The sequence below is a fragment of the Manacus candei genome, unplaced genomic scaffold (genome assembly GCF_025592945.1).
Source record: "Manacus candei isolate 608988 ecotype Guabito, Panama unplaced genomic scaffold, ASM2559294v1 h1tg000076l, whole genome shotgun sequence".
Taxonomy (NCBI): Eukaryota; Metazoa; Chordata; class Aves; order Passeriformes; family Pipridae; genus Manacus; species Manacus candei.
In genome coordinates, this window is record NW_026138124.1 from 8216002 (window position 1) to 8241381 (window position 25380).

At 44.3% G+C, this 25380-nt stretch overlaps 1 protein-coding gene across 1 annotated transcript in view; it reads left to right on the plus strand.

Annotated features, from left to right (window-relative positions):
- Positions 1 to 25380, plus strand: part of PIGL (phosphatidylinositol glycan anchor biosynthesis class L) — a 57378-nt gene that overhangs the window by 13007 nt on the left and 18991 nt on the right. Inside the window, exon 3 of the mRNA XM_051809708.1 lies at positions 23705 to 23795. Coding sequence (XP_051665668.1) covers positions 23705 to 23795 — 91 coding nt within the window. The remainder of the gene's footprint in view (positions 1 to 23704; positions 23796 to 25380) is intronic.

Below are 25380 nucleotides of genomic sequence, written 5' to 3' on the forward strand. Positions count from 1 at the left end.
TTAATAAAACCCTATCTGAGCCCTGATTGAACAGTGTCCATGTGAGCCAGCAAAGGTGTTCTCAGCAGTCTGGACTCTGAGGCTCCTCAAATGCTCCTACCTGACTGCAGTGAGGGGCTGCTCTGCAGCAGCATCACCCAGGGCTGCCTTTGGAAGCATCCTACAGCAAGAGAATTCCCATTTGTATTTTCTTGGCTGAGTTTGTTGTGACATGCCCTGTTATTTTTGCATTCTGGGTCCATTCTGAAGCTCCCCCAGGCATCCCTTCAAATGAAGCATTGCATCACTGAGGAAGTGAAGCCATTAAAAGTGAACGCTTTCGCCAAACACTTGGAGCAAATACAATCAGCTCTCATCTTCCAGAAATGGACTTGCAAGTTGACATTGCAAAATTTGGGGAGAACAATAGTCCTTTCTTGAGTGGTTTGATGCAGTTTTTCAAAAAGCTGAGCTGTGCTGTTATTTTTTCTGCCACATCATGAATGAAGGTTTTATATTTGCGTAGAAGAAATGTTACCAGGCAAAGTGGTTGGAGCACAGAGCTTCACACTTCAAAATCCTTTGGAAGGAAGAGAAATTCTAAGATTTCTGCTGAACTCTGCTAATGTCTCTGACCTTCTCTGTGTCTTCCTTTAATCCTGTTATAAACCCTCCCTTTTTCAGAGCTGTGGGGAGGGACCAATTACTGTTTACATAGAATTCTCACATTGTGAGATGCTGTATGAGTGTTGAGGATCATTATGAGAGTTTTCCTTTGCTAGTCAAAGGGTTAATTTCTTTCTCCAAAGAAGGAGATCTGATTTAGGTTTGGCATAGGAGGAGGGGAGACAGAGGATTTTGTTCTGCAGGAAACTGGGTCAGCAGGTTTTTATTATCGTGCTCGACAGCCCAATGTGGTTTGCATTTAGGAATGAACTCGGTTGACATTGAGGATGGTCGAGTTCCCCTTCCCAGAAAGCAGCCCCAGACAGTGCTCCCTACATCCCAGCTTTCCCAAATCCACTGCAAGAGGATGGATGTTCAGCCCTAGAAGCTCAGGCCCTTGTGAGTTTGTTAGTTATGTTTTCAGAGTCATGAGTGCCTCAGGAACACAGAATGAGCTCCAAGATATTTTGGAGAGGAGGAACAATAGGGCTGGAATATTTTCAGTCACTGAAGTGCATTGGAATCACAGAGATCTCCATTGTTTTTACACCCCATGGACTGATGATTGTTCTTACAGCCTGTGGCATTGTTTGGTTTTTCTTTGGATCTGGTCAGATTCTGATCTTGGTCTTGCCAATGTAAATTTGGAGTAATTCCCTTGCTTTCTGTGAAGCTGCTGCTGTGTGTGGCTGAGATCACTGTGTGGTCCTGCAGATAACCTTTAGCTGGGGAGTTTTCCATTATAACTTTTGGACCATCATGACTGATGAAAGATTTGAATAATCCAGAATCTTTTTCACATCTTCCAGCTGTCTTGGCCATATCCCCTGGTGTGTATTCTCTTCCTGGGCAACAGAGAATAGATGTCTCTGTCCTTTACCTCTGCATGGCAGATATCATGCATATTGCATAATTCAGGCTGCTATTTTTTATAGATTAGTTTGACTTTACTGGATGATGCAAATCCAAGCAGTTATAACTTTAAAAAAAAAAAACTACATTGTTTTGATTGTAGGAATCAGATGAAGGTGGTGGAGCTTAAAAAGACTTAAGGTGGAGCTTAAAAAGACGTTACAAGAAGATTGCTCACGTCTAGGAAAATTTCTGACTAACAGGATTTAAGGCTGAGCCTCTATTTCCAGTTTTATGCTCTTGTTGTTTTGCAGACTTTATTGCGAGTTAATGGATTTTCAGCATAATAAAACCATCTAATTCTGTCCCGTTCTAGTCTTTATTCAGTTCTGGCATCAAGAAACCCAGACATTTTTGCAAACCAAGTTTGGCTTTTAAGGCTGAACAAGGAAAATACAGGCAATACTGAGAAGACAGACAGCAGGAGGTTGCCAGCAATTCCTGGAAATAATGGAGTTTCACAACCATTGCCTGCAGATTGGACATTTAAGGAGGAAAAATATCCTTGTGGCTTGCTTGGACAGAATAATGAAAATGCAAAGTCTGTGGAGAAAGTTTATTATGGTAAAAATTCAAATGCCATCCTTGGGTTTAAACCAATGAGCAGCATATCAAATGCCTCAGAATGATGACAGCACAGAAATAACCCAGGTCAGAAAATTGCATATGGTCTCTCCTGGACTTGCTTTTAATGTCACGTTGGGCTCTACATTTTAGTTGTCCAATGGTTTTGAATCTCTGAACAGTTTCGGCTGCAAAAAATACGCTCACAGAACCATCTTTTGAAACATGAACATGTGAAATAAGCAGGGAGGAGGAAAGGAGGTGTCTCTGTAATACCCTCGTGCTCTTACCCTGTTGGCATCTGCGAGCGAGAGCCAAGAAAACGCCAGCGCGTGTCGGGAGAGGCAGCGACAGGACTCGTAGCGGGCAGACACGTACACACAACAACCAGCAGAGCTGAGGCAGCACTTTGAAAATTGCCTTCTGCATAATGAAACAGAGGGGCTGTGGGAGAATCTCTACTGCATAATGAAACAGAGGGGCTGTGGGAGAACCTCCACGGCTCCGTTCGGCAGCGGCAAATTATTTCGTTCGAATTTGTAGCGACTCAGAAAATGTCGCTGCGTTGTTGGAAGCCTTGGGTTGTATTTCCTCATCCCTAAATTGAACCAAGTTAAATTGAACTCTCAGCTCAAGAAATGAGAGATGAAAAGACTCTCTCTCTCCTGTAGTGGCTCTCCAAAATGTATATTATATCTCTTCAAGCTGTCAGCCGTGTGAAGCTTTCGGGATGTGACTCATAGAATAAATAAGTTTGGTCATTCCTGCTGTGAAGAAAAAAAAAGGTAAAATCCTGCATTTTTATAAAGGCTTTTTCTTCCCCAAAAGAGTTCAGGAAACATCACAAGTCATTAACATGTTGGAGCTGTCACTGAAAATACAGTAGCTTCAGGGTTGAACAGCAACTGTTAATAGCGCTCAGTAATGCCATGTGCATGAAACATGTCTGCTGCTGCATATTTGTGCTCTTCCAAATGAATGAACTCGAGCTTCTAGACTGAAGCTGAGGGTGGTAGTGCAGCAGAGCAGTGCCTGTATGTCAGAGAGGGAACAGATGCTGGCAGGAGACTGGGGGATAAACAGATGCCGAGTAATGCTGTGTACGAAATAAGCCATTTGTGCCCATTTGGGAGCTCTGCAGCAGAAGGGATGCAGCCTGCAAATTTAAGTAGGTTATGGTGTTCTCCCCTATGGCTGGGGTTAGAGGCCTGTCCAGTTACTGCAGAGTGTCACTTTGTGGTGCAAACATCAAGGATCTAAACTAAAATCATCTTTCAGAGAGCAATGGCTTCACATGGGTGCATTCCTTTTTTGTTTTCAAATGTAACCCTATCTTTACCAATTAAAGTAGCTATTTAATGGTTAGAATATGATCTCTGAGCTATGAGCACAAATCCTGTTTATCCCTTTTGTGGGATAAAATATATTTAGCCTTGCTGGATTTGTAGTTACTATTCCTTCCTAGTGTTTTACCCATAATTAACCCTCTCCTTTGATAGTTGTTTACAGCTGGGAACAGACTGACAAGAACGGTGCTCTTTGTTCTGCTGTAAGGAGGGAGCTGTGCCAGGTACCTATCCTGTATCCTATGTGTATCCCAAACTAAGGTAACTGTCTCCTGGGGCAATCCCAGTGCCAGGAGAGAGGGAGCAGCAGTTTTTTTAAACATGGCTGCTCATCTTTTCAGGGAATGGGAATCAGTTGGCTGATTAATCTGATTCCAGGCAAAAGGTGCTGGACTGGAAGCACTGGTGAATGGCTGACAAAGGTCCCACCCAGTATTTCTCACAGTAGCTCTGCACAGCAGTGTGTGCTGGTGCTCTTCACTGTTCCAGCAAATTGATTGCTGGTATCTGCAAGAAGATTACTGCCCAATGCAATACAACTTCTGGCCTCTTTCCGTGGGTGCCAATAAGAAGATTAATTAGAACAGGGCTAAAAATGTATTAGTATTTAAGGGAGATGTATTTTTACTGTCCTGCCTCATCTCTTATTCCATTCCAATCCTTTTGTGTTGTGCTCAGAGGGACTCTTGGTAGAGTCTTCATGCAGCTTCTGCTGTTTAGTGCCCTCTGCACCTACAAGGAGATAAGGAAGGACTTTTTGTCTCCATCCTCATATATCTTTATTCCAGGAGAACAGGTGTGTTCTGGCAAGAGCAATCTGGAGCCAGCAAGGATGTTTGATACACAACATTTCAATACCCCTCCTGCACTGGCCCACTGTGGGGCCCTCACACGGCTCACAAGTGCTCTCTGGTTCCACAGCAGCTCTAAGACTGGAGTCATCTCCAGCCACTCTTGGCAGTTGGACCTTCCCAGTGATCCATATTAACCATAAGTGTCTTGGGACGTTTCCCTGTTCCACCATTGTGCTTTTGGTGTTTACAGCTGCAGTAACTAACTCTGACATTTATACCCAGCTGGTGCTCTGATTGCCGAGCTCGCTGCCTGTTTGCACATGGGGCCTTCTGATAAGGCAGGCATTTGACCTTTCTATTCTTAACCCATTAACATTTAGAAGAGCTGCTCTCCTCACTTCTGGGGCTGTGTTCCTCCCCCTCCCCCCAATATCCCTGTTCCTGCCAGATAAGATTACTCCTGGGTTATATATTGATCTAAAAGCAGAGTGCCAAATGCAGCCCCCACCGGTTCAAGGGCGAGTGCTGAACCCGCACGAGTGAGTCCACACGCTCAGTTCAGTCGTGGGAAGGACCAGAGGCTCTTTTTGCCCTCTCAGCAGAACCTGAGGACAAGCACAAGTACAAGCTCAGTTCTTTATTGTCCCAGTTAAATGGCTGCAGGAGGTACCAGCCCAATTTGCTGATGCTGCAGCTTTGTGCTCTTTCCTCTTCTCCATCTGCATGTGAACAGATGAAGGGGTTGAAGTGATTCCTACATATATTATTACACACTCATTTGCCTGGGGCAGTGTATTCAGTAACCTGAATGTGCAAATGGGAGCCAAGAGTCCTTTCTTTTAAGCCAGCCCAGCCCAAGGAATACTGCACTGTAGGAATACTGCACTGTGTCACTTGGACAGATCTCTTCAAATGTTCATGTGCATTTCCCAGTTTTTGAAAGTGGGAACTTATTAGCAACCCAGTGAATTACAAATAGCAAAAACTATTTTGGGAAAGTGGCTGCATCAACAAATGTATAGAGCGACTTATAGTCTAGTAAAAAGTCACTCATTCTTTGCTAAAACTTAGTCACTGAGGTATTTCCAGGTGTGTGAAGTGGCACTGAGGAGCTCTGAGGGACTGACTCAGGTAAGCAGTTAAACAGCAGCTCCCAGTGCCAGAGCTCTCACACAGGATGTGAATGGGGCCCTGTGAGCAAGGGAATAGCAGGCAGGAGTGAGGAGCTGTTATTGCTTGAGAGTCTCTTGTTCTAGTTCAGTGTCTTGGTATAAAACCCAGATATTGGCATTTGGAAAATACCTGGGAAACTGCCACCAGAGGGATGAAAGAAGTGAAAAACGGGCCTAATAATGGGTGTTAAAAATGCTTGAGCTGTTTGCTTTATCCATGAGATGACTTGATGGTCATACAGGAGGAACAACATGGAGAAGAGATTTGGTGGATGAGGTCTGTTGAGATGTTATGTAGCATTTTGTGTGAGAATGGTGACCATCGGGGTCCTGCTGGCTTTAACAATCTATGTATGACACTGAGAATAACTACAATCAATCACAAGAATTAATTAGCTGGCAAGTCTGATTTTCCACTGTAAAACCAAAAGCCACTGGAGCAGCATGGATCAAAATTTATTGCAATTATTAATACTTTATTATGTTAAATGGTTTAAAATAAAGCATTGTGATTTAGTGTGCCTTTATGACCATCTGTGCCAAGAACTAAGCTTCAAGTAGTCTAATAAGACAAGTTACATGAAATTAAAGAGGCAGGCTGGGTGCTTTTTCCTGCCAATGTTTAAGAGAAAGTAAAACCACACAATTGATGGAGGTCTCTGACTTAGCACTAGACTTTTTTAGAGTGAGAGACTCCTTTTTAGTTGTGTTATCTTACCTAATTCAGACACTCAGTAATTCAGGCTTGAGAAGCTCATTCAAAACTGAAGGAGGAAATCTTTTTTCATCTCGTGGTCTGTGAATAAAAATAGATGTGAAAGCTGTTCTACTAATTTTTTAGGTGCCTGGAAGAGCATGTGTGATCCAAAACCAACTGCTTTATCTCCTTAACTGCAGTTAACACTATCTTTGTTTACTGGATGTGTTAGTTTTTAATGCTGTGTTTTGATAAGCTTTTCCATGTATTTCTAGAAATTCTAATATAATTTACACAGTTGTTAGGAAACAATTATAAAAGACTGGAGTCATTGTAAATGACTTGGAGCTCCAGCTTCCACCTCAACTTAAAATTGCACAAACCATGACTAAAAGTGCATTTAGTGGGGAAAAATGCACCACTCCCTGCTTTTTAATACAATAAACTGGAAAATTAAATTCTATCCTTAGATACAGAGTTGTTTTAAAAAGAACTAAATCACTTATTTAAAACAGGAGCAGCTGAATTGAAAGCACCAAGGCCCAGGGTCGGGAATGCTCCTGCCAGGGCTTGGATCACTGATTTACAGGGCTTTTATGCTTTATTTTTTTTCCCCCTTTCAAATGTTTCATGAATTAAATTTTTTATCAGTGACTCAGAGCGAAAGAAAATTTCAGATTTTTGTGATAAGATATCAGATGCCTGGGCAAGCCTTCAACTTAAAATGGTTTTTTTGCTTATCCAGCCTACTGTACATGCTGAGATGGGAGTGTCTGAGCCTCTAGTTATGATTAAAACACTGGAACCATGAACATAGGAAGCAATAAAGTATCATGTAGGAGAAGATTTATCATTTCTGTGACTTTGTTTAAAGAAAGCCCAGATGTGGGAGCACATATCTACTGAATCAATCATTTTCTAAGCCACGGATGACCAGAAAATTAATTAAAAAGAAAGAAAAACGTGGTATTAGAAAAATAAACCCGCAGAACTTAATGTTTAAACAATGTAGCCCAGACTAGTTTGGCCTTAAAGTGATCTGCATTAACAGTAATTTATTTGGGAATGTTTAACCCTGAGGATTTAAATTCAGGAGATAGTGTTGTTCAGTGGTTGACACGACTGGGAGACAGGATTGCTCCAGTTTGCTTCTGCTGCAGAGTGGCAGGGAACAGAATTTTTGCCATTGACTGCAGCTGTGCCAGGATTTTCCATCCTCTCCATGTCCCATTGTCCCCATACAGATGTGGACATCCTCTGTGTCTCAAAGTTAGACACCTCAAAGTTAGGACAAGGTGGCTCCTGGGTCCCCTTCCCTTTAGGGAAGACTGAGAGATCATTCAGTGAAAAATTTGATGGAGTGGCACATTTTTATTAAAGAATTCTCTGCTTACCTCTCACTCAGTGAGAAATTCCAGAAAGGTTTGTCCTTCCTGGAATGAGAAGGGGGAGTGGGTACATTGCTGTGCAGGACTCCTGAGGGTCCCCAAGCTGTGTTGGCACATCCCTGTGCCAGGATAAATGAGAGCTGCTTCTCATGGGATGGGTGAGGGTGTGGGATGGGTGAAGAGTGGGATGGTGAGGGTTTGGGATGGCTGAGGGTGTGGGATGGGTTGAGGGTGGGAGCCACTTGGTGCTGATGCAGCAGAACTGCTTTTCTCCCAAGAGCTAATTATGCCATTAGTGTGCAGATCTCTGCACTTCCCTTCTTGGTGAGCTTTATACACACTGTGTGTGATCTTGTGTGTCTAAAGCAAAACCCACTCAGAAAATGCTCATTTGGATGTTCTTCTGTTGGCAACAGGCGACCAGAGGAATAAAATACTGAAGAACCCTTAGATTTGCAAAACAGCTCCAGGGTCAAGGTACTTTCTAACACCTCAATAGAATCTCCTTAGTAATACTTAAATAAACTTTCCTGGCTGCCTGGCCTATTTACAGTCCTTGTCCTTACCCCTAATCCATTTCAGAAGATGTGTTTCCATTTTGACTCAGGGATTGCCCGGCAGGACTTTTGTCTTAGCACACAGGGACAGCTGTGTTGACAGTCCCTATGGCCTCAGGGCATTATAGCTCTCTGTAATCAGATGAGACCTGTACATGCTTCAGTGCCTTAGCAGTGAACTGAAACAACCTTTATCTGTTTGGGATGATAAAGGAAGGGACCATGTTTAGAGTTTGGCAGTCATTTTGTGAGATCCTCTAAAGGTTGTATAAACTGCAAAGCCAAATGAAGGTCCAGGAGTCTGTTTTACTGTAGCAGTTCATCAGGCACCATGGTCTGATGTTGGAGAAATACATGCAAGAAATGAAGAGATTTTGAAGTTAACTTGTAAAAATATGCTGAGTAATTTTTATATAATGTCCAGCCCCTAGTTCCCTACCCAGTGTTATGGTTTTACAGCTGTGCATACCTATTTTCTGAAATGTTTCTTTTTCTTCCTTTGGACTGTGTGGTAGAGGTGACTCTTTTTATTTGAGGAATCCTAGGAGTTACTGATAACAATAGGAGGCAAAAGTTAGACAGAAATGGAATTTTTAAACTGCTAGCACACCTTTTAAAATGCAGTTTGCATAGCAGTAGCAATGACCAAATCCCTATTGAATACTAGCCAAGAGTATCCATCAGTGTGTTTTATTCATACAATGTGACAATGCAGTTAACTCAAGTCTGTGTTGATTCTATTTATTTCAATTTAGAAAACATCTCCACTGAGCATTCCATGTAATTATTATACAGACAAGGAGCAACATTTACAACTGACAGCCAAGCATGTAAATACAAATCCATTTGCAAAACATTCTGTGGTGCTGCTTCTGCAAGAACAGGTCAGACTAAAACAGGAGCAGATTCTGCTCTCAAGATTTTTGCTGAAATTGCCTTTCCTCCAGCTCTGTTATGATTACATCAGGGGACCATTTGTCTCAGATGATTTCCACAGCTGCATTATTGCACAGAGAGAGGAAAAAGAGGGTTTAAACACACTTAAGAGGTCAAACATACCCTTTACATCGTACCTTGTACCTAACAGGCTGTCAATAAGATCCTGGAGTATTGACACAGTGTAAATATGTGTTTATAACCCGCCCGTGAGCCATAGAGAGTGCACAGGTAGTCAATATGTACAGATCCATGGTGCAGAGTACACAGCAAAGGGCTGTAGGTGACCTGGTTGTCACAGGGAGATGCACAGTCAGAATTGTTGGAATGCCTGGGCAGGGCAAAGGTTGGGAACCTGAGACACAAGCTTGAGGAAGTCCCTCCAGGGAGGGAACCCACAGTAATTAGCTCTGCACTTGTTGCAATTGTTTCCTTCTCCTTGGGATGATTAAGTCACACTGATCTGGTCAACCCAGGTCAACCACAATGTTACCAAGACAACTAAATAAACCAGTCCCTGCCCCTGAGGATTGCACAGCCCAGAGCACTGCCAGGGTTTGAATATGGCAGCATGAAGTGGCCCACAGATCCCTTCCCCAGCTTTGTCCTGGTGTGGGAAAGGTGATGTGATGGGACACAGCCTCAGTTCCTTGTGCAAACTCTTCAGGCAGCTGGAGTGTTGTTCTGGTCTCCTCACCAGCAACAACCAGGACGGATGAGATACTCAAAACTGGACTGGATGGGACCACACAGAGAGTCCAAACAGCACAGGATGTGCTTAGCCATAATCTCCCTAACATACCACAAAAAGAGGGCACTAGTCAGGAGCACAGGTACTGTTACTTCTTTAATCACTTCCAGGAAGATGTCAGGGCTGCAGGTAGGTGGGACTTGTGAAAAAATCATGGACACACTCCACCCCATTTCAGTGTCCCACTGAAACATCTGTCTGTAACAGTCCCAGTTCCTGCCTGCTAAGAATTTCCTTAATATATATACTGTTAGACTGGGAGGGGTGAGGGAAGGAGAGCCCTTGCTGTCATTAAAAAGGAAAGGAAAAAAAGGTCTAATCAAATGAATCCCTGCAGTTCATTTCCTCTTACGAGGTCTGTGCTCTGTAATTACATTACCCAAGAAGCCTTTCTTCTTTGAGTTCACGTGAAATCTTAATGGTTTTATTCCCCCTGGCCTTAGTTCAGTCAGTATACATGAAATTACAAAAGTTTTTCAGTGTAAACTTGAATTAGAAGTTGGTGGGTGTGGTGCTTCAGATTAGAGCAAACTAGTAAAAAGAATAAATTCCTTAAAGGGACATTTGCTGGGTTGGGAGTGCATTTAACATAACCCCACTACCAAGGAGGAATACTGTTTAAGAGAACCCAACCCACCAACAAAGAGTGCCAGCAATGCAGAATTCCCAACACAGAGCAACTGTCAAAAGAATCAGATACTCTGTTAGGAGGTAAGTAATGCTGGCAAGTTGTTAAACACACATATAGGTATTTTCATATTATGAATAAAACACTGCAAAAGATACTCAATACCTCAAAGTAGTGGGATGGATTTTCCTAGTTTGCTCATGGAGTTCTACTGTTGCTCTTGGTAGAGATACTGAAGCCAGTTTGGGGCACTTTTGGTGATTTGTTCTGTAGGAAACTGTCCGGATGATGCAACACCAACCTTTTAAAAAGGAGAAACCAGAACGTGGTGAAGCAAATAGGAAGTGAATGTTTTCATCTGTCACATATTCACCTTTTTCCTGATGTGCATGAAATTTTGCAAATGTGGGTGGTGTTTTATATCTCAGTTTCACTGCACAAGAGATCAGGAGGGAGGGAAATGAATGCTTTGCTGGATATCGTCGAGCAGCTTTTGCCTCTTGTAGCTTCTTCAATCAATTTTGGTTAAAATGAAAAAAAATAACTTTTTACAGCAGTGCAGGGCACTGAGACACCTTTTTAGAAACTGAAATGGGATTTAGGGTGAATATTTTGTTATCTGATACTCCTGTACCAAGTGAAGCAGTAAATGAAAACGGTTTGATTGCAGTTCCATGCCAAGTCATGCCCCCTCTTGCAACCAGTCACGTATTAACCATCTCACTGTACCTGCAAACTCCTTGCACAGTAATTTCAGTACTTTCTCACGTCAGACTGTTTCTCTGCAATTGCTATTTGCACTGGAATAATTCAATTCATTACTTATCCTTTCTCCATTCACAGACATTCTACATTCTTTATGTGTGACTGTAATCTTAACAAACCTTGTTTGAGTTACGTGCCATTTTCTCTTCTTTAATAATTAATTCAGTTAATAAGTAACTGAATTTTGTTAAATGTAAAAGTGTTCAGTCTGTTTTCAGATGAAGGATGAATGTTTTCCTGTCAGTCATTTTTTAAATCTTCTGAGCACTGAATAGTCTGCCAAACAGTGCTTGAACAAAGCAAATGTTGTGCATATTTTGGGGTACAAAATGGCAGGGGATAAAAGGGGGCAATTTACAACTGAAGTTAGATGTATTCTTCATCAAGTCCATTCTGCTTCATGTCACTGCATAGCAGCAGCAAGATTTAAACCCTTCAGTTTAGAAGGGTCACATCTGTAATAAATTATGGTCTTCCTTATTTCAACAGTAGCATTGTTATAAATATTTTCTTCCTGTATTTGTTTCATAAGCCAAATACCCAACATTTCTCTTCTTGTAAGTAGCCACATGATGGGCTGCCAAGGCTGGTTTATCATTTGCCTTGGAAAAGACATTGTGTAAATATTGCAGGATAAAACATTGGCAGAGAGAGGTTTGACCTGTGGGGAAGAGAGGTGAGGGGTTTGCAGGGTCGGTGCCAATAAGGCCAAGGCTTGAATGAGAACTGATACAGGAATGTCAGAGAGTTCACCTGGTCTTACTGGTGGAGGGTCAAAAAACAGGTTACTGCAGCGAGCCTGTTTCTGCAGAAGTGAGACTGAACCACTGATTTAAATTGAAATTTGTGAGTGTTTAAATTTTTAGCCAGACCTAATGAACTTCCTCTCCGTGTTTCTAATGACACTTTTATATTTGGATGTAGGGATAACTGGGGATGAAGCTGTCAAAGGAAGTTCTGATGTCAAGGCACTGCTTTTCAGTGCTGTATCTGCAGGGTCTGTTCTTGTTACAATGTCAGCGTAGCAAAGAAGAGAAATCCATACAACCTCTTACTAGGAATAACAGGGTTTCACTGAAAAATATAATATTTTAGGGCAAGACATAAGTTTACATAGACTATTCCTAAGTAACAAGTACAAGGAAAAGTAGCCAAGAGTATTGACAGAATGAGTGATCCAGGGCTGTGTCATAGCAGAGCACAATTAGGTGATGCAGGGGTCAACACTCCAGCCCTGGGCAGGTTTTGGGGGGGACTTTTAAGCAGCTCCTTTGATGTTGGTGTAATGGTGGATAATGTGCAACTGTTAATGTGTTCTCTGCTTAGTCCAAGGGCCAGGAATACATGAGGCTCTGCAGAGCACCTATAAAACGCCTGTTGAAAAATGGATTGTTGTTTGCCCCAGGCAGTGAAACATATTCCTGGAGTGTGTGGGTGCTGCAGCACTGGGAGCTCACAGGCTCCGTTCCAGGCTCTGCCCCTGACTCAGCTCTGGTGCCTGGGGCTCTCCAGGGAGAGTTCCCTGAGCTCTTAATTCTCTCATTATAAAATGTGGAGGTTATTACCTGCTTGCTTCCCTATACCAGCCTCACAGGGGGGTGAGTTAATGAACATCTGTTAATGTGTGGAAAGAAATGCTGTGGAAGTGCTGAAGCAGGAGCCGTCCTGCTCACACGGCGATGGCACAGCAGCGGGTTGGGAACCTGCAGCTTTTTCTTATGGAGCTGTGCCGTAAGGCTAAATAACCACTTCAGCAAGGCACCTGTAGAGCACAGTCCCTGTCTCCAAAGCCTCCCCTGTGCCCCTGGAACTTGTAAGTGCTCCAGAGCTCAGGGCTGGGCCATGGGGCTGGTGCCACTGCTGGAGTTTTGCAATCTCATATAACCCGAGTACGTGCAGCTCGTGGTGAAGGTGTTATGTCCCAGCTCCTGTTTGTTATCCTCACTCGTTAAGAAAAAAAAGATACTGTTCCTTCTTTAGAGCTTATTGATTTCCTTATCCCCTCGATGAACGCCCTAATTCCCGCAGTGATGTCGGGAGGACGAAGCTCCGCTCACGGTCCTTTCTCCAGCCGCTGGAGCGGGAAGGCCCCGCTCGCAAGAGTTAATCGTTCCCAGCCTTTGGCGGTCTTGGCCTGGTCCTGGAAATCCGGCTGGATGCGGGCGGGTGCCAGGAGCCTCCCTCGGGCCGTCATGTGAGCAGTGTAAACAGCCGGCCGGGCGAGGGGAGGCTCGCTCGCAGTGGGGCAGAGTTCAGAGGCTGCGGGCCGGGGTTACTGCCGAGCAGCCCGGCTGTTGCCATAGCGAAGCCATTGCATAACGCTGGCATCGAACCAGCGCTCCGACGAGGCTCGGCGATAAAGGTCGATGCGTTTGTGCTCGTTTTGTTCATTGTTGCCGAGTCCCACTTAGCTGCCGCAAATGGAGTTCCAGGCATAGTTCCCGGCTGGCTGCGCTGGAAGCCGGGGCGGGGGTTTCACTGGCAGCGGAGCCGGCCCGGAGCTGGGTCATGTAATTGGGGCACTCACATGAGTGGGGCCCGCAAGACAGTGCCTACAAGAGCCTTGTTTGCATGAGCAGGAACTTTGCATGTCAGTGGAGTTCGTGGGATCGAGCTCGCAGTTCAGATAGGTGTTTCACTTCTGAGACAGTGTCTTATAGAAAGAAGTGATTTGATGGTAGTAATGAAATTTGCACCCAGCTGGAGAGCTCAGGGCATCAGAACCTCGGTGTTAGAGAGGTGGGTACCCCATGAGTTCAAGAAGTAAAGCTCCCGTATCATTGCACAGATCAAATGGATTGCAGGAGATGGTAGTTTGTGAGAGGCTGAGAAACCATGAAACTTTTTTTGGATGGAACTGGTAGAGGGAAGCTGGAATGTTGCGACATGGGAAGCTGCATTTGGAATCAGGCCATCATCCTCTTGAGATCTCTGCTGAAGTTGCATCTGCATTTACATAAGTTTTGGCATGAGAAATCAATGTCCATGAAGTGACTATTCTGTGCTTTCCCTTTCTAGATGATTAATTAAAGTGGCTGACGGATTGATTTGGCTACAAGCTGTCTCCTGGGGTTTCTGACTGTAGTTTATTTGTTATGTGGAATAGACCGAGGTCTATCTCTCTTTGGTCGAAGTGATTATGCTTTTGGCTGCCCTGCTCTTTGAGGGTCTGGCCATTGAGTCAGTGGCAAAGTCCTGTTTGACTTACCTGGGCCAGAGTCAGAACTGGTTTTGGCTGTACACTGTGGTGTATTTATCATTCCAAGAGTAAACAAATTTAATATTGAGGCTGTGGTGAAGGGTCACCAGGTTTATTTGGCATGTGCAGGTTGTGGTATTTCAGTAATTTGCCTCTGAAAAATTTTGCTGGCTGCTGTGAGAGACTTTCTGTTCCTTCTCCTTGGGTTTGAATCCTTTCTGCTGTGGGGTCCTGGGCATGTTATGGTGCATGTGTGACAATACCAGTGTACAAACCTGGCTAAGAGCACTCTGTATTCCCTTTCTACTTGTCCAGTGACTCCTCCTGCCCAGCACTTTGAAACTGGACGTCTGTCCTTGGTCCAGTGGTGCCAGGACTGGTCTAAGTTAGACATGGCTTCCTGGTGTATGGGTTAACATACCCTGTCCCAAGCTCTCCCCTGCTGAGCTGTTCTTTTTTCCAAAGCATTTTACAAAACAAAAGAAAAAAGTAAGGGAGGAGTGAAGTCCTGTGGTCTGCTCTTAGGTGTCCTGGTTTTGCTGGTCATTTGTATTTCAGTTTTAAAACATCAGTTGTGACTGTGGGATTGCTGGGCTTTTTGTTCTCAGGACAACTTAGACTGTCAGGCCCCAGAGGAATTCCTAGACACTATGGCAAAGCCAGCAATGATAATGAGGAGGTGAACATGGCTGTGAGCTATTCTGGGATCTGCCTGATCACCTCATACAGGTCTGGTGATGCTCATTCCTTATAGTACAGATGGTGCTTTGGGAGAAATATGGTCTGTGTTCTTCCCCTGTTACTGTCCAAAATACCAGAGTGGCCAGAGACACCCTGAAGTGGTACATAATGGAGCCCAGGGAGCTGGGTGTTAGTAGAGACCACTCCACCTTTTACTGGATTTGGGTCAGTCTATCCCTCCTCTGGGAGCTGACACAGACGAGCAGATTGTTCTAGGAATGTGGACCAAAATTCCCAGGGGCCACCAACTGCTGTAGTCTGTGTCTGCTGTTCAGGCTTTCCACTGAGCAGTTCCATCCATCTTCCTGGCATTAGGAAGGTGTTGAACTGAGTCTGTTGCACACCCCTTTGCCCAGCAGTTGTGCTCCAAGATCCCTGACAGCTGTGTGTTTGAAGATGTTTCCCTTATTAGAGGGCTGCAGAGGAAATTGCCAGTTGTTGCTAATGGATCTGTTGTTTAGGACAAATGCTAAAATGCACTTTGCCAACAGATAATTAGGAAAAGGTTGATGTATTCTTGTTTTCCTGACCTAGGTAGGGTCTTCAATGCTCTCCTTTCCTGGATACCTCTCCAAAGTGCCAGAGGAATTGAGGTCATCCCACACTGCCCTGTTGTCTGCTGCCCAAACCACACTGCAGTGGGCCAGAGGAGGAACTGCTGCCTCCTAATTCAGCATGGCAGCCCCAAATCTCCTGAAACTGCTGTCTGCCTCTGACTGATGTCTTCAGTGACCTCTGTTAATGGCCCCCAACAGATCACAGACAAGTCCAGCTTCTATAAAATGAAAGGGAGGCCTCTTGCCCAGCACTTGGCAAGTCACTGCTGGCAGTCTGTTAGTGCTGGAAACAGCCTAAATGTTGGCTGGAAATGTGTCACCGACGTGGGATCTGCAGGCCCCACTCAGCCAATGGACACAGAATGTGTTCTGGTCCCAGAATGGCTGTCAGGGACAAAGGGCTGTCACTGCCTTGGCTTGGGGTGTAGTGCATGTGCAAAATGACTGCAGCTCAAACATGAATGAAAGTTGGGATTAAGTAGCATAATACACAGCACCCAACTTGAGAGTGAAAGGTAACAGGAGGGAAACTGCTTCACTTTTTAAAGAACTCTCTTGAGGGACTTGAACTTAGTTGTTTTGTTACTACCAGTCTCACCAGGGATCCAGACACACTCCATGGCACTGTGTGGTTTTGCAGACTTCTGCTTAAATTGGGGCTGGGGCCTCTCAGCAGAGTTTGGAGAGATCAGATGTGAACTGGAGCCCTGTCCTTGCTCTGGCAGCTGGACTCCAAGCTGTGTGTGGCAGCAGGGTACTCAGTGCTCATGGCCTTGTGTGATTGATTGGTCAGTGATAACAACTGCACAGGTCAGATGTGTTCTGCACACCAATTCCTGAGCATGTGCCAGCAGCACAGGCATAACAGGAGTGTCACTCATGGACTGTGACACCACGGAGTGTGACACCTGCACGTGAGACTCCCAGGTCTCGTTTCTCCTCTTGCAGGTCCTGTGTTGGCAGCACAGCTTTGGGGCAGTGCTGGTGACTGAGGGCATGTCACCCACAGGTGGGTGAGACCGAGGATCAGACAAGGAGTTGTAGACATATGCCAGGAATACTGTTCTCCAGTGGTGTGTCCCTCCTAGAAATCACACTCCTGAGCTTCAGCATCTCATGGTGACACCTGTGTGACCACAGCAAGGTGCCCAGTGACACACCCAACCCCTGCCTTGTGCCTTGGCAAACAGGGTCTCCATTGTTGGGATAACACTTGGCCCAGATGTCTCAGCTTTCTTATGTGCTCTGCAGAGCCTGGGGGATTTAACTTTAAATATTGCAGTGTTTCTGCTAAAAAGAACATGTTCCAAGGAGTATTCCTGCTGTTTGCAGCTGAAAGCAAAGTGGTTTGTGATGACGTGATTTGGGAGCCCTTTCACTGTTTGGCACCAGCTCCTAAGGAAGTCCTGACTGTTGGAGATGTTATCCTTGTTGCAGAGTTCCTCTGCTCCATATGGACACAACTGTTCACTGTAGTCATACTTTTGGAGCTTTATGCAGTATTTTGTATATTTTGGGCTAGACCTTCAAGCCAGGACTAAGATACTGAACATGATTCAGTATCCCATGGGAAGACAATGCAATGAGTAAAGGACAGGTTTATGGGGTTCCCAGTACACAGGGTTGCCAAGACATATGTTTTACATTTCCTTCTAGAAATCAGAGAACTTAACACTTTTCTTAGTAGGATCCCAAACTTTTTACATAGGGGTGAACATAGAATTATTTCCATTTCACAGGTGTGAAGAGCAGAAGTTACAAAAGCTGTGACTAAATATCAGTTCAGAATTAGATGAGTTGAATTTTGGTTCCTGTCTTACACAGCAGGGCCTGATGCCTTCTCCTTCTTTAAAAACTCACTTTTTAAAACTAGCTTTAGCCACTGTAGTTTCTATGCATTTCTGGTCTCAAAAGGAACCATCAATTGTTTTTGTTTGAAGACATTGAATATGAACTTGTTCCTGCAGAGCTTTGTGCTGTAATTTATCAACAAGGCGCTGAAGCACAGACGTCAAATGAATACCAGATTTCAAATTATGATAAGCAATTGTGTTATCTCTGTGAATAGACATCAGTCTCTGCTGAGAAATCATCAATAATTCATTAAAAAAAAAAAGAGTACAGGGACATTTGGATAGATCTTTGCAAACAACCAGCCCTGTGTGCTGTAATAATTCCTTTGAATTTAAACCCAAAAGGTGCTTATTTCTCAGACAGGATCACGTGATCATGCCCAAGTCAAAGAGCATGTTCCCTTGAGACCTAATTACCATTTACCCTTTGGGAGTTATGGAGGAACTTGGAATATTACCTGTTAGAGGTGTGCTGGGTCTGTCCATAGCTCAGTGGAGAACTCTCCTGGAGTGCTGAGTCTTTGCGTCCTTTCCCTTTACCCACAACTTCTGCTTGGCATGGCCACAGCAGTGACCTCAGCACTTCCCTGGCATCTAAACCTACCTAATTTACCTTTGAAACTTGTATAAAGTAGGTCCATACTTAGACATTGAGGATGGGAGAAAAGGATTACGTCAATTCTGTTTTATCCTTTTGTGAAATGTTTGAAGTGCATTTTATTGATAATATTCCAGTCATTAACATTTTCACCACTTCCTTTACCTCCTACCTACACCAAACCCTAAGATTTTAATTTCCAGTCTTAAAATACAACTCTCAGAATAGCCTGTGTTTCTTTACTATGAGGAGAGGGAGGAAGCTGCCGGTGTAAAAATTTCAGCTTGAGCTTCTCTGTCGTAGGTGGTTTTTCATTTGACAGTTAACATCCTGCTTGAGTCCATCTCTTTCCTAAATTGTAGGTTGTTACATTCCAATAAGCACACAGCATCTGTTCTCTGTAGAACATGATGTTGCAAGATGCTGATCATTTATCTAAGTGGGCTATTTTCAATTGAATCAGAGACGTCCATGCAGCCTAACAGCAATATTTCCCTCCTGTCTGTAACTGCCCATTATAGGAAGAGAAATTTATGAATAGTTATAAATGTCAGGATTTAGAGGCTCTGCTTCGAGACCTGGGGCTCTCCGGTCTTAACTTATCTCAGAATAATCTCCAAAATAAAAATTCTGTGCTCTACTTTGGAGAGCATGAAATCATTTGTGTTTACACAGTTTTTTCAATTACTTTGATGCTGTGATATAAAGGTCACTGATTGCCTCTAGTCATCACATGGCTTTTTCACTAATTGTGCACTCACGTCATGTTGTTCTGTGGGATGTTTCACTTTTTGATCCAGTTTCATTGCCCAGATGTTCATTTTACACAGTTACAACTTTACACAAAGGGCATCCTCTGTTCCAGCAAACACACTGGTGGTTGTTCCAGCTGGGAACTCGTGCACAGCAGCTCACCTGCTTCCACCATCAACCTACTGACCTTTGGGCTGATTTGATGTAAAATCACTCATTGGGGATAAGGAGGAGAAAATATGCAAAAATGTTTCCTGCTCCTTAGCCTTGGACTGATTAGGGTCATGCTGCAGGATGAAAAAACAGTAAGAAATGGGGAAAACTCTTTAATTTTGACCCTTTTGGTGTGTAGTGGGGTGGAAAATCACATCAGCACCTTGAAAGTTTTGCTCTGGTGTCTTGGAATGAATTGATGGAGACCTAAACATCTCCAAGAAGGAACCCTATTGCCCACTCCCATAAAGGCTTCATGTCAAGGCAGAGATGGAGCCTGACAGTCCCATGGGGGTGGCTGTCAGGTATCCAGAGCCACCAGGGCCTGGGGATTTCCTGGCTCACAGATTCCAGGAGGGGTGGATCTCAAGGTTATCCCATAAAGTGCAGCCCATTTGCTGTTTGTTGAGCCACGTGGACATCACACAGAATGACTGTTTGGTTTAACTTAACCTTTAGAGCAGTCATGAGAGCTTAGTTCATGAGCAGGATGAATGATGTGCAAGGCTTTGAAGGAAGATTGTGCGAATGAAGGCACTGGCTGTTGCTGAAAGGCCTGTGGAAGATGAGCAGTGGAAAATTGGACAGGGATTGGGCAGTATATCATGGAAGGAGGGTATAACTTGGCAATATATATCTGTGAAGTTTTTTAAATCTCTGCCTCGGCCAAAAGTGACCTTCCAAATGACAGGAATCTGGCCATCTTGAGCCCAAATGTTCCTAGAAAGACGACCCTACAAAGTTGTCCTGGCTGCTGGCAGGGATAGCACTGCTGGCAACAGGCACAGTGTTTTAAGGGCCAGGCTGAGGTGTAAGAGGAGCTACAACCCAGAGCAGGCAGAGGAAGGGGCCTGGAGAGGAGCTGGCAGCAGGCAGTGATTTTTGACATGTCTCCCATTCAGCTCTAAGGCTGCTGGGCAAGACCTGCACAAGGTGGAATTGTGGTTTAATGTGCTGATACGATTTGCTGGGGCCCCCTTGTAGCTCCCTACAAAGGCCAGAATATCCAGGACATCCACTGCATTCTTCCTGTGCAAATCTAGGGAGGGGGAACTGCAGATGCCACTGTCTGCTCTGTGTGCTCAGCGTGGCAAGGAGGAAAGCAAGGGAGTGAGATGGAGAAAAGCAGGAGTCCTGTCTGCTTCTTGCTACCCAGAGTGGATGGATAATAGAAAGGTACAAAGTTTTGTTTTCCAAACACGATGTTTCCCACAACTGGTCCTGCTGGAATTGGTGAGCAGAGACAGACCCTTCTCCACACTGCAGCAACTGCAGCACCACAGTTCTCCATTTGCCTCTCTTGAGGCTATAGATCTCCTGGCACAGCTGTAAATTCCCTGTACAGTGCACAGCATGGCTTTTACTGAAAATTGATGGGAAAACAACTCTTCTGGAGCTTTATTCCATTGAAAGTACATTCTTCTATGCATCTCCCCATTTTCCCCTGCATCCAAGCAGCCACCTGCATTCAGTATCAGGCACATGGAATGCCCATAAAGTTTCCTTCCAGACTGGAATGGCTTGGTGGAAATGAGGCCAAGTGCCCAAACCCCTCTGCCCTTGCCACCAGCCCCCTCCAGCAGCGTGACCTGGGAGGCCTCCGGTGCAGGATTTGTGTCTTGATCTGTGGTAGTGACTGACAGCAGCAACAAGGAGATCTCTGGGGCAGGGCGATGGGGAGCTGTGTCTCCTGGGACAAGCTCCAGGCTGCTCCAGGGAATGTGCTAATTTTCACTCCTTTACAGTCCTTTATCTCAGCCCTTCGACCTTGAGCTCAGAGGCTTTATCGGCGTTATCCGGGAAGGCAGGGGGGAGTTAACCATTTAAGTGCTGATGTTTCTGAAGCACAATGAATGCAGCATGTTTCAGTAGTGCAGCACTGTCAGTGGACCGTTGTTCAGGTCTGCTGAGAACTGGTTTATGATGTTAGGAATAATATTTTAAACTGAATAGATGCTTTTTGAACTACAGCAGTTCTCAAAGTTTGTATGTCCCTACAAAGTTCCTTGGGCGTGTAGAGACCTCCTGTAAGACTGTGTCCTGTGGGCATTGCTGCATGGGGTGAAGGGACTTGGGTTTCTTTGTCCCCTTTTCATCCTTACCTGGACCCAGTTATTGATATCCAGAGCACAGGTGGAGTATTACTGGTCTCCTGCTTTCTGTGGGTCCCTACTATCATGGTAACACACCTTCAACTTTATAAAGTATTATACAAACTCTTACCATAAAAAAAAAAGTCATTTCCTGGAGCAGTCTGGATGAATGTATTGCCAGTTCTGCTGCTGACTCCTTGGGGTGACTCTGGGTTTGTCATTTAACTGTGAGTAACTTTTCCTGTTTGCAGAATGAGCTGAAAATACTTCCATGGGCCATGGTGGCTACTAATGAGTTATGAATGTGCTTATGTACATGTGTGTCTTGTTTGGCAAGATCGGCTTCTCTTCTGTCCCTGACAAATATTAGGCAAGAAAAATATTTCCTTTTCCTTACTGGGGGTAAGGAAAGTGAGTAGAAGCAGGATTTTTTGTGGAATATTCCTGCTTAATCAGTTCAGTGTTCATGGAGTTAATTTGCTCATGCCTTCAGATTGTTTTGTTTCCAGGGATTCTAAACCGTTGCCTCCAGCTGTTCATTTCCATTGACGAGGATGATCTTTATCTGTCTAAACTAGTTAAAACCTGCTCCACTACCCAGCAGCCTTTTTGGAGACAGCCCAATAAAGCTGAGTGCGGTGGCTATGACACCAAAGCCTCCTGGACATCATAAATTCCAAGCCCTACTTTTTTTTCCTGACCTCTCCCTGTTGGAGCAGCCCTCCTGTTTTAATGAGACCCTTCACTTCCTCCTCGGCTCCATTTAACCCCCATCCAGAAAGGGCAACGATATTTGCATTGTAAATAACCAGTGCAGAATCCCCTTTAGACTAATTTACTGCTTTCATATTATCAGATGAAGCCCTAACATACCTTGAAGGTACCATTTGAACAACTGAAGCCCTGTTGACTAGCACTTGGACTCTGCTCTGTGTGTGTGTTCCTTGGGATGTTTTACTTGAAGCGTATTTTTAAATGTGCTCTGTTCAGGGCTTGCTGTGACATGCTGGGACTTGTCATATCTTCGGGGTCAACAGGGCCACTTCATCTTCAAACAGGAAATGTAAAAGTTTGTGTCTGAGCAGATGAGATGCAGGTTTGTTAAGCTGATGAGACAGCCACCAGATGGACCAGGGAATCCAGTGGTGACACTCAGGTGTTGTGTACATCAGTCAAAGGTGTTGTCTGTACAAGAGGGAATTGAGAACAACACAGAACTTTCTGTAGCTGTAATATTGCTACAGGGCCCAGAGCTGGAACGTGTGCTTTGGTGTAGGAACACCTTCCCTTCTGCTGGGGTTTCTAATTCACATTATTTTGGCCTGAGCTGAACAGGAGCACGGAACACAACAGGGAAAAGCCGATGGTCAGTTTGTACTTCAGGATCTTCCTTCTACTCCTACTACTGTTAACAGCAGTGGGAAAATTCGTGCCCAGAAAACCTCTGATGAAGACCCAGGCTGAGCTTTACTGTGGAATGTGCCAAGGAGACATTTTCCCGTTGTTCTGTTGCAGATGTTGCCGTCCCTGCTGTCTGGGGAGTCAGCAGGGCCTGAGGAATTGGGATGTACCTCCCCTGCTCCGTGCTGCAAACAGCTGGATCGGTTCAGTTCCCAGCCCGTGTGTCTGGGAGAATGCTGTGTAGTCACTTTTCTGCTAAACCACCTCACAGCAATTACCAACTTCCAGAGGAGGGAAAGGTCTGAGAAAAAGACCCGTTTAACATGTCATTATTAGTCTTTAGCAGCTGTGTGTTATCCTATTGTTACTAATAACCTTTGTAACTTTGCAAGCAATGTTTTCTTGGCATCGTTCAGACATAATGACTGGGGGGTCAAATTCAGCTCTCAGTTGTGTAAATATGGAATGTTCTCTTGGCTGTCTGGTGCTATTTTGCATTTGGCTCGTGGTTCCTGCCCCTAGAATCCTGCAATCCAAAATACCCAGGCAGAGAGTTCAGTCACAGTATGCTCTGCATACCAACTGGGTATGCAAAGCACAAAATAAACAGATGAAGAACTACTATCAAATCCAAGCCATATAATTATGTCTCTGTTGTCCTCTGGTTGTGATTAATGGATTTTTCCTGAATAAAGGAGAGCAGGAGTTTGATTGGCACTTTTCCTGTGTAATTCACCAGTAGATTATGGTTGTGAAGTCTTTCAGAAAAATATGACTTAAAAGAGGTTTTGAATAAAGAAATAATTTTTAAAATAAAGTTGAAAATGAAGAAATATGTTTGGGATGAATCAGGAACAAGAGTTGACAAAATAGATGTTGCTTGAAGTAAAGCAGTTGGAAAGTCTGCCTTAATGGTAAGAGGAAAGGGAGACCTTGGCAAATCCATGAGGAGGGTGTTGGAACTGCTGTTTTCCTTTCAACTTTCCAATATCCAGTGTTGTAAGACATAAGGTTCAGAGGGTTTTTATGGTAAATAAATTTATCTTGATTTCGTTCTCTGATAGGGGGGATCTCTCTTTTCTAGTATGGCCTGTGCAAAGTTCTCAGCAGTGAAGTGACTAATTGCACTTCTCATTTTCAGGGATCTTCCAGATAATCCTGCTGTGGAATGGGACACACATCTCCTCTCCACCATTGTGCTGGAGCACATAGAGGCCAAGAACATCAACCTGGTAACGTGACACTTCCTACAGCACAGGCCACATCACTTTTGAGCTGCTGTTCTGGGCTTTTCCCTTCCCTCTGGAAGCTTTCTCTGGAGTCTTTGAGTTCAGGATGTGTCTTTTCTCTCTGGAGATCTTTCCTTGCTTCCCAATGAGAAATGAACAATAGTGGAATTTCGCTTTTGTAGCTCCTCAAGTGGTTTCTGTATTTTAAAGTAACCATGTTGCCCCTTTGCTGGGTTTAATTGATGGAGGGAGCCCATCTGGGGTTAAGGCTTAGCTTTGAAGCCCACTGGCAGGTGTGTGTTAGAGAGCTCGATTAGCAGGGTTATAGGTCGGGATTGAAGAATATTAAACTGGGGACATTTCCTAGCACTGGGGTTTTTTTTCCCCACAGAACAGGAATAAAGGCCTAAGCATGGAAAAGGTCGTGTTCTGTTCTTCTCTGTTGAACCTTACTTTGATCAGGCACTGACACACAGATTAGCAGCAAAATCACAAAACTCTTAAAGCCTTTCAGCACTTCAGAAAACAAGAGACCACATCTCCTGTAGCATGAAAGTCCCAATGAGCACAAACCCCAGCATCATGCACCCAACTTCGTATTGATTCTGAGGCTAATTTTCCATGAAATTCACTGCTGTGCACAGAGGCAAATGCAGTTTTCCTGGACTCCTTTTGTGCCTTTTGGCCCCGTGAGTAGATAGGTTTTAATCTAATCTGAAAGCTCCTAACACAGGAGGGTTTGTATTGCCTGTTTGTGACTCTCACGAGCACTAAGACAAGTGCACCAGAATCCCAGCAGAAATTCTGAAAACACTAGAACTCCTCTGGATGGTTGGGAAGGATTAGATCTTTGCCTCAGGGAAAATTAAACTCCAGCTGTTTGTGCTGGGGGAGGCAGCAGTTTGCCACTAACAGAGCATGAGATGAACACTGAAATGTGGGGTTTGCAAAGCAAACATGAAACATTCCTGATCACGGTGCTGTCCCTGCTGTGCTGCAGCTCCAGCTGGAGGAAGGGGGAGGATGGGAGCTGATTCCCATCAGCTCTTCCCTGAGCAGCACAGAGGATAAATTACTGCAGCAGGACATCAGCAGTACCAAAGGCAGCTGAAGCAGCTTCTCAGGGCTGGTGGTAATGAAACACAGATTATTTCGAGTGTCCCAAGTAATCACAAAGGTCTCAAATGTTTGCTGCAATACCATTCATTTAGGAGCAGACCTAGTTTGCCAACAACAGCAAGAGAAGCACCTAATTACCTTTGTTGAACACTCTGCAATTTAAAAACTTCAGAGCTTGCTATCTGTGAGCTCCTCTTGGAACACCTGCTGTCCTAAAACAACGGCCTTGCCTTGAAAGGTAAACTGAGCCCATTTTTCACTAATGTTGAAATTGATAAAACTGGCTAAACATGTTCAAAGAGCTTTGTCAAAACATAAACTGTTGGCATTTCGATCACAACAGACCAACTCAGTGGAATCAACGTGAATGAAAAACGTGTGTTGTTGTAGCTATCCCAGTGGGAAAACTTCCCCCAGTTCTCCCAGTAGTCATAACATCAACAGTGGTATCTTTATTTACAGAATATGT